General features: G+C 34.4%; 2 protein-coding genes across 4 annotated transcripts in view; both read right to left on the bottom strand.

The window, feature by feature from the left end:
• Window positions 1-4242, bottom strand: part of LOC111377346 (uncharacterized isomerase BH0283-like) — a 5291-nt gene extending 1049 nt beyond the window's left edge. The window contains exons 1-4 of the mRNA XM_023000424.1: window positions 4093-4242; window positions 3594-3818; window positions 1421-1729; window positions 923-1084 (exon numbers count right to left, since the gene is read on the bottom strand). Coding sequence (XP_022856192.1) covers window positions 923-1084; window positions 1421-1729; window positions 3594-3818; window positions 4093-4122 — 726 coding nt within the window. The 5' untranslated portion in view covers window positions 4123-4242. The remainder of the gene's footprint in view (window positions 1-922; window positions 1085-1420; window positions 1730-3593; window positions 3819-4092) is intronic.
• Window positions 4243-4995: 753 nt separating this feature from the next.
• On the bottom strand, window positions 4996-9073 carry LOC111377347 (R3H domain-containing protein 4-like). Of its 3 annotated transcripts, none has more exons than XM_023000425.1 (7): window positions 8822-9073; window positions 8535-8605; window positions 8181-8289; window positions 7042-7124; window positions 6295-6453; window positions 6020-6121; window positions 4996-5487 (listed from the first exon to the last, which is right to left on the bottom strand). In XM_023000425.1, the coding sequence occupies exons 1-7, from the start codon at window positions 8892-8894 to the stop codon at window positions 5335-5337; spliced, it is 750 nt and encodes a 249-aa protein (XP_022856193.1). In that variant the 5' UTR covers window positions 8895-9073; the 3' UTR covers window positions 4996-5334. The 3 variants fall into 3 exon arrangements, with proteins under 3 accessions (XP_022856193.1, XP_022856194.1, XP_022856195.1); XM_023000426.1 differs by having other exon boundaries at window positions 5217-5487; window positions 8535-8622; window positions 8822-9057; XM_023000427.1 differs by lacking the exon at window positions 8535-8605 and having other exon boundaries at window positions 5217-5487; window positions 8822-9058.
• Window positions 9074-9402: the final 329 nt, after the last annotated feature.

Genomic DNA, 9402 nt, shown 5'->3' with positions numbered 1-9402 from the left:
AAGGCACAAACAAAAATTTTTTAAAAAAAAACACCTTTTTTTTTTTTTTTTTTTTTTTTTTTTTTTTTTTTCCTAAAAAAAAAAAATTGGCAAAGAAGATGGCACGAATTATTAAAAAATTGGAATAGAACCTTTTCATGGACTGCCTAGAGTCAACCGAATTCTGTGGAGGAAAATATAGGTTAAAAATGCAGCAATTATTCCCAATATCTATTTGGTTTTCTCTTCTTTTTGGTACGTGTCAAAATGGAAAAAATAGGTCTAGCATTCAAATAAATCTCTCTTTGTGGTTTGTACTAAGGGCAGAATATTGTGATTGTGGTGAAACTAGGTTATGTATTTCTTACGATACTAATTAAGGGTTTCGGTGAGCAAGAATTTCTATATGATTGTAACAATAATTCATATAGTGAAATATTTTTCTCTTTGATAGTCCCTAATTCTTTTTCATCTATTTTAGTTTTTGACTTCTTAATATTTCTCTGAAAGAGGATACTGTGGATAAATCAAGGAATTGGTGTCAATTCCCAACATATCCACCAGTTTGAGAATCAAATTTCATAGAACTCGAAACCAACTGAAGGAGCAAAAAATCAGTAAGGTAATTCAGAAGCAATCTTCACACTGAAGTCTAAACTAAGAAACATAATTCGAAATTTTTTAAAGATGCACTAAATCACTTAATAAATGTTCTTTTTTTTTCCCGTCTCCATGCCACAATGTTCGAGCATGCGATATGGATAGCTAGAACATGGTAAGAAGATGAAAAGGCAAATATTTTTTCTAATGGATATTCACAGGATGGTTTAATGCCTTGACTTATGCTGTGAAGTATTAGAGTATGTCTATAATGTATGACTATTCACGTAAATGCGGGCAGATTAAAGTTGTTCAGTCTTTTGATGAAAATCCAGCATATTACCTCATTGATACCTAGTTTTGGGCAGAAAAAGCGACTAAAGAAGTCAAATCCCGAACCAGCAGGAGCAGGTCCTGTAATTATAATTCCTCTACCAGGACAATTTTTTATCTCGTCAAATTGTGGTTCTACTTCTGCAACTGCATTCCCTGACGGCAGCACAACCTGCCAAAATCTAAAAAGTATAAATCTCATATAACAGGAAAAGAAAAATCAGTCATTTGCTTCAATTTGTTTTTCATCTTTTCAGTGAAAAAATTGGGCCTTCCTTTCCTCGGGTAATTGAATGTCCTATAATATATACTTCACCATTTGCCTTATCATTAATGTCTTCCGTTACATACAAATGCTTAATATAAAGTTGCATAACCACAATGGAATCGTTTGTTTACTACGTACAATTCACATGATTTTAACATCTACTCCTTTCTTAATATTGTCTAATACTATGAGTCTACCTTCCAAATATGCCATAACGGAAGAGTAAATTAAAATGCTCACAAGGAGGTCAGTAGAGGTCTTCTTGATCTCCACCACAGAAGCACCATTCAAGCTTTTAGAAATTTCTGAAACATCAGTCGCGTAATCATATTCCATTATTGGGACAACAGGAAAGTTTAGTTCAATGAGCCAGGTCTCAGACGCATCACCATTCTGAAAGTGGGATGAATCTGAAACCTTAATGTCATGTATTCTCTTTGCAGTCAATATCCCCGACAGTGTTGAGAACTCGATCACATCAGCATTCACCAAACCAAAAGTAAAGAGAAAGTGGGATGCTGCTAATGTTGCATGTCCGCAAAGTTTGACCTGCAAAGAACTGGTATTCTTAGAGTGGTCTCATCAGATACTACAATCATACGAGACATATTACCAAGTAATTAAGCACCAATAATTGATGCTAGTCACTCAAAATACATTGACCATCCATGAAACTTCAAATTTTAAATTCAGATCCTTCATCTAGTGCAATGAAAATTGGGGAAGAAAAAATAATTTGGGGACAAAAGAATTCTAGTTGGGACAGAACACTTTGTTAATGTGATGGGGACCCAACCATCTCTCCTAAAAGCCAAGCTTGAGGGTGATTGAATCCCACAACTATTAGACTCTAATAATACCCCACGATCTCAAATACGAACCTATGACATAAGTCTGCTCTGATATTAATTCATGAGGACCCAACCATCTCTCCCAAAAGCCCAGGCTTCAGAGTGATTGAATCCCACAACTATTGGACCCTAACATAATGTTTCAAAGATATGGGCAGAGTCAATAGATCTTCATTTTTTCCTATGAACTTCAACAATCTTGAAGAAAATTATTTCAGAGATTTCAAACTTTGAGAATAGTATTTATCGTACTTAACCAAAATATTGAATGCCAAACATCTAGAATATTGACTTCCAATGAAGATTACTTTATCCACAATGGAAACAAGCCGAAAAATCAAAATCAGTTTTGAGCCCTGAATTTTATGGAGTTTAACATCATTTAAATTGGTAACACTAACTGAGCCCCACAATACCAAATGCACAAAGTGCACTCGAGGGACAAGCTTTGAGAGAGCGATATTAATAATAAATGTGAAATAAAAAAATATGCAGTCCACCTAAAACATTTCCAACATTTAAGTACTTTCCTTGAAATTGCAGGAAATAACTTCTCAACAATAATTTGAGCAAAAAAGAAGTGAAGTAAATGATTTTTCCATTTTTTTATTTTTTATATTTTTTTATTATTATATCTTTTTTTTTTATGATCGTGGGTGCTCGGGCCAGTTTACGCGCACCTCGACTAATCCCACAGGGCCCTGAAGTTTACAGCCAGATACTCATCTCAGTGGCCTGAGGAGATTCGAACTGGTGACCATTGGAGAGCAAACTCAAGGTCTGATCATTGAGTTGTCCTCAGGGTTTCATTTTAATTTTTGTTTTTCAAGTGAATTAAATGCTTGAAGTACTTGCGTGAAAGATTTCCCTTTATTTATTTCAGCAATTGATTATGTTTCAACAGCTAAAAATCCAGCACCACTTTACACACCAGAACGAAAACAGTAGTTTGATAAAGTTCTTCCTAATTGCCTGCGCACTTACATGGGCTTTTATTCTGCTTCATCAAAGCATGAACTTAAGCAAAGCAGAAGGTGTGTCTCCTCTGCTTTGTGCTTAGGCACTTTCCATCAATCAAATTATCTCAAATCAAAATTCGATTGAAGCACCAATTTACTAACTTATAATATTTGACGCAGTAACCTTAGTCGTGTAATTAAGAATTAAGATTGAAATCATCACTCAAATCAAAATTCGATTGAAGCACCAATTTACTAACTTATAATATTCAACGCAGTAACCTTAGTTGTGTAATTAAGAATTAAGATTGACATCATCACCAGAACTGATTCAATTTCAGCTCATTATTTGATCATTTCTTGTTCTACCGGTGGCCATGTCGAACACAATGCTTAAGTAAATATATGTGATCCTTTTTCTAATAGCTCAAGTTTTATATAAATGGTAAATATGCATCAGAACCAGCAAAAGACCCCGCATTACCCATTTGTCGTGTTGAAGACAATGGTTAATTATGACTGCAAACATGAAAAGAAATAGAAATATGACTATAGCATAGAAATTGAATGTCAATGAAAAAAAGAAAAGAAAAAGAAAAAAACCTCAGCAACAGGAGTGAACCAGCGAAGATGAAACCTGGGGATGGAAAGGGCATTGCCCGAGTCATTTGTAGACTCAGGTGAGTCAGTGAGCCGAGTCAAATAGCAAGTCTCAGATAGATTAAACTCACGCGCCACCGCTTGTAACCACTCTTCATCTCTCTCCTCCTCCAGCAAGCACACTGCTGCCGGGTTCCCCTTGAATGCCTCGTCAGTAAATGCATCGACCTGTTTAGTTTAATTCTTCCAAACTTTAAAACCCAATAAATTATATTGTTACCGATTGTAAAATCCTGCACCCCTTGAATATGAAAACAATAATCAAAACAAGAAGTTGAACTACTCTTCTCAACCAAATTGACCAGTTAAATCGAATTCCAAGACTTAAAATGCTATCAAACGATCAATTGTGTGCATCTAAAACTTAAATGAACAAATCGAATTTCAAAATTGGCATTCTCACAACCTTAAAATCCCAAATACTTAGAAAACGAAAGATTACCACACAGTACTTCACGGGCTTCTTGGCCATAGTGTAAGGTGAAGAAGAAGATTATTGGTCTTACTGACTTCAAAAAATAGAATTTATAGGTGGGCAGTGTATCTACATCCATATCTGGTCAACAAAATGGGTGTAAAATATAGAAAGGTAATGGTTCCACGAAGCTCCCCCGTTTTCTTTACTTGTTGTCCAAGCACCGGAAATTTGTGCCCATTTGGAATATTACTTTGCTTATAATTATATAATAATTGATTATAAGTACCAAATTTCGATGAATTGATGATAAAAGGTATATAAAAGGATTTATGTCATAGAGGGGATTCACAGAAGTCCTCCAGATGCGTAGCCTCTCTCATATAAAAGTCAAGGCCTTGTGAATCTTATATACCGATAAAAAAATTGATCAAATTATAAAGTTGAATGATTTTACATAACGCAACTTCTTTAGTGACATTAAAACTAAAGGTTAACTAATGATCGTTGTGCCTAAGTCGTGATTCTTAAGAAAATAAAAACTCATAATCCATGTGAAGATTTAACTATTACCACGCTGGAGATATTGTTAACTGGGATAACAGAATGATCATATATGACATGTATAATATTAAAGACTACACTTAAAGGTTAAGTAAATGAAGAAAACAATAAACAATAAAGAATGTTTTTAAATTATCATAGCAGAAGAGTATAATAAAAGTATACGATCCAAAGTAGACCATTGTCGGCTAGATCCTGAACGAAAGACAAATTCGAAGATAATTTAAACAGAGCTTTACGACAGAAAATTTGAATGGATTAAAAATAACTTAATTCATTAACAACAGCTCGTTGAAGTATTCGTAACTCATATACAGGCATTTTCACAATCCAACAGAAGCAGGGGACATATAAAACAAGGAAAACTGAAGGCAAAACGCCCAATAAGTTCATAATATAGCAATTGACATCATTTGAAGAATATTACAATAAATTCTGAAACTAATTCGAAAGTTCAAAACCCACAGGCCATCGAATAAGTGGTTGGTGCGAAGAAAAACACTACGTTGAAAACGGTACGAACAATTTATATTTCGGCGCATTGAGGTATTATTTCAAGGGTCAAATGGCAAAGTTGCCAAATCTTTACATCCATTTGAGTAAATTAAGATAATGCACAGGTTGTTCTAATAGTACATTGTTTGAAGTAAATTAAGATAATCTACAGATTGGTCTAAGAACGTGGTTGAATTATGGCAAAATGAATCACCAAAACCCTTCTTTTGCCATCTTCAAGAAGTTGGAGAGAGTGATGTTTGGAAGCTCGGCTGCACTTACTTTCTTCTTGCATATCCTAGTCATCTTCAAGGAGTTGGAACCCTCCAACTGGGTGATCGTTGTCGAGCACAAATTGTAGAACTGTCAAAAAGGCAGTTTAGTCGGGCATTTGAAAAAAAATAAATAAATAAATAAATAAAATCAAATTCTCGTCTGCTATAACCATTTCAAAGACACCAATTCCCCCTGCCAACAGGACCTCAGGTAGAAAAAATATGTGGAGATCAGCATATTGAACAAAAAACTAGTTGAATGATTAGCTAAGTATAAATATACTTTTGAGTAACTTTTATGTTTCGAAACATATCTGGGACCGTTTGCCAGGATTTTAAAAGGCCAAAGCTGCTTTTGAGAATAAAAAGTTGTTTTTGCACGATAATTTTCTTGCAGTGCTTTAAATGGTAGAAATGCCCAAAGTAGCTTATTCAGGGAGCTCTTCTAAAAAAAGCAAAAGTTTCTGTCAAACAGGTCCTTCGATGTATTAATTTTTTTCTTTTTAAGTAAAAAAGATAAAAAGCTCAAGATAAACAAACTGAAAATTTTGGACGAAATAATCAATTTCTGCCCTCAGGGCTGAGTTTGAACGTTACAAAACTTGAATTGGAAGATATACCTCACAAACACCATGCAGTAGTAACCGATGGAAAGGATCTTGAACTTGTAGTACAAGAACATCTCCATCCTGACTCCCCTTGATGAATGATCGTACACGTTCCTAAAAAACATGATACCAATGTTACTAGGGAAACAAAGTGAGAATAATATACAAGGAAAAAAAATTCATTATGTCAGTAGATCATTTTCATGCTTTCCCAACATTTAATTCGTATTTATGAGAAGTAGAAACATTAGAATCATGGATATTGACTAGCAATAAATTTCAAGTACCTCATAGCTATTACTCAATTCTGAAAGAAAAGAACGACGAAGTGCATCTCTAGTTCTACAATCAACCCTATGCCATGCAGTCAGTACAGCAACTTTATCAGCATCTAGATGGCTTCTCCGCTCTCCACATGAGTCTTCGAGGGACGCTATAATGGAATCCTAGAAGAACCAAACAAAGATCTTAGAGAATATAAGCATGTCCTCATGCCACATGCCAACAGCAATATAGATATCGACATGTTAAGTTGCCAAAATTGGAAAAAGGACTAGAGGAACTAAATGAACATCTATTTAGTTTTTAAGCAATTGAGGCTCATAGTAATGCATGTCCTGCAAAGATACACTAAATTTCCCTTCTGAGCATGCAGTAAGCTAATTTTATGTATCTTGCGACAAAATAAGTTCGGAAGGTGCAAAGGGCACTTATTAGTTCCTCAAGATAACCATTTTTTTGCTTCCTCAATAAGCACCTGCATCGATATGAATTCTCCATTTAATGTAAAAAACAAACTTTTCAAGAATCATTTTTGACTCTCTGTTAACCTCCATCATAACTAAATATTCTAAAGAAAATGCTGCAGTAGAGGTGCACAAGTAGGATGGTGATATATCACAATCTATAAAATCCAGAGTGAGTAGCCGTTCGATAGCACTAAAAATTTTCAGCCTCGTGAAGTACATTCGGAAAAAAATTCCAACAGTTTCAAGACCACATACTATGCTTTAGCAAACAAGAAAAGTGAGAACCTGCTTGTCCATGTCTATATTCCGGAACTTATCCCACTCTCCCACATTTGTCATGCAAAATGGTGAAAGTGGCACATCATCACCTGTAAAACTAAAACAAATCATGTTCAAGCATGGGAATGTTGACAAAAAAATTTTAATAGAAAGCTTGGCGGTTAAGGGCTATTCACTGGCGCAAATAACAGTATAGGGGCACACTCGTGTCCACAAGAGTAAGACTTTCTTTTACAGTGAATGGTCATCCATCTTGTCATTCATAATTTAGAAGTTAGCGTCTATTACGATGAATATGTAACATATAAATGGATACAAGTACTGTCTATATAGTACACAAATGTATTTATAGACTTACAGTTCAATTAATATTTCATGTTTGTGTGTGCGCACGTGCATGCACCTTATAAAACACTATAAACTACTCATTTAAGTCCCAGATGCCGACGACCCAAAAAGTAACACCTTATTCTATCTACTTTTACAATTTCATTTAATTTCCAAATAACTAACTTTGGGGGATTAAGTTGCAACAACTTGAATCTAATATATTATGAGAGTACAAGGTTACATAATTTGAGAGATAGAGAAATTACTTGTAACGTGTTATACAGTAATAACTGGTTAGCGGTAAAAATGAGATTCAGCCCTTGTTTGATTATAGATTCACTTCTCTCCCCCATTTTCACAGATATCATCTATTATTTTATTTAATATAACAATTTGGCTGATTCATTTTTAACCACATATTCTTCAAAAAAATCATTTCCCACGTAACTTTTTCTACTTCTTAACCACAAACTCACCAAATAATAATAATAATAATTTCAAAGAATAAAAATCAAACAAACTAAATTGGAGATGGTGATCATGATGATAGCTCATTGACCGGGTAATATAAAGAGTTGTTGGCACCACAAAAATTTCATATTTGCTAAAAGATATCTAGAAAACTTTCCTTTGTTAGTTTAAACAATATTAGAAGCCCCTCTTAGTCTTGTGTTTTACTTAGACAGGAAAAGTTTTAGTTCGAACTTCAATCAAATGTATAGTCTTTCTAAAGTCATGAGTATGTTGCAACAGTATCTTGTTTGCTTTGATACTTGTGATTCGAAGAAATCATGTCTCTCCAAAACACAACTTACCCCATGGCGGTGGAGCAAACAATCCTCTGATTTCATCTGCATCCAAAGGGGGGACAAGCTCCATCAACAAACGATCATTTACCCATCTACGAGATCTCCTATTGCTGACCTGTAGCCAGGCATTTAACATCAGTACCAACTATTATATGTTTCACATAGTCCTAAAGGAGCTCATGTCCGTAAGAGTAAAAAGATTTCGATAGAGGATTTGCTAAGATCCAATAGATCTTCCCATAAGACTTTGTTTGGTTTTGTTGTTGAGCTACATTTAATTATTTTTACAGAACAGAAAACTTTGACTTGTCAATTTAGTAAATTGAACCCTTCTGAAAATAGAGAGAATTGAGAAATTACTTTTCCAGACAAGCTCTCGAGAAATTCGATCTTTTTCTCAATCTCTGTTTTCCGAGACTTAATATTTTCACCTGCAACCATTTTCTAGCTGTGATTCACAGGATTTTACCAAAAATATTAGCATTAAGATACTCCGGAACCCCCAAAATATATTAATTAACAGCATAGATAAACTGAATTAAAAAAAAAAGTACAGGATACATGACATAGACGGAAAGAATTAATCTACAAGCATAAACAATTGTTCAGAAAAGAAAAATTAATAAAAGGAAATACAAAAATTGAACCTTTTGAATCGTGAAATAGAGACGAGAACATAAGATGATCTTGCTCTGTCTGAAGAATACCAGAATTCGCCATGATTAATTGAGTAAAGGTAGGTTTTTTTTTTTTTTTTGAAATTTGAGATCTGAGGTTAGAGAGAGAGAAGGATGTCGGAAAATCTGAGAATGAAGGTTGAAGAAGAAGACCAAATACAGAGAAAAACGTTTAGGATAATGGAATATGCCATTTTGGTCGACGACATCGTATGTAATTAAAGGTTGCTTCTATTGGTAACGGGATAGAAACAATTCTCCCGGTTTGTATCCTCCACCTTTTCATAAAGTACAAATTAGTCCCGCACCTTTTATTTTTTGGCAGCATAATCCCTAATGTTTGAAAAAATAAGCAGCTGATTTGAATGATTTCGTCCGTAAATTTGAAGTTTGACTAAAATCAACCATTTTTAAGAATAAAAAATTAAGATCATTCAAAATTAAAAATGAAGCCAAACGCCGAAACCACCCACAAGACCACTACCCTAACATATCGTTCCCATCTTTGCCAACCGAACCGCAATGAAATGTTGGTCACTTATTGCACCTGA

The sequence above is a fragment of the Olea europaea genome, unplaced genomic scaffold (assembly GCF_002742605.1).
Source record: "Olea europaea var. sylvestris unplaced genomic scaffold, O_europaea_v1 scaffold1641, whole genome shotgun sequence".
Lineage (NCBI taxonomy): Eukaryota > Viridiplantae > Streptophyta > Magnoliopsida > Lamiales > Oleaceae > Olea > Olea europaea.
The sequence above is the reverse complement of the archived record's forward strand: the minus strand, read 5'-3'. Positions and strand labels throughout refer to the sequence as shown.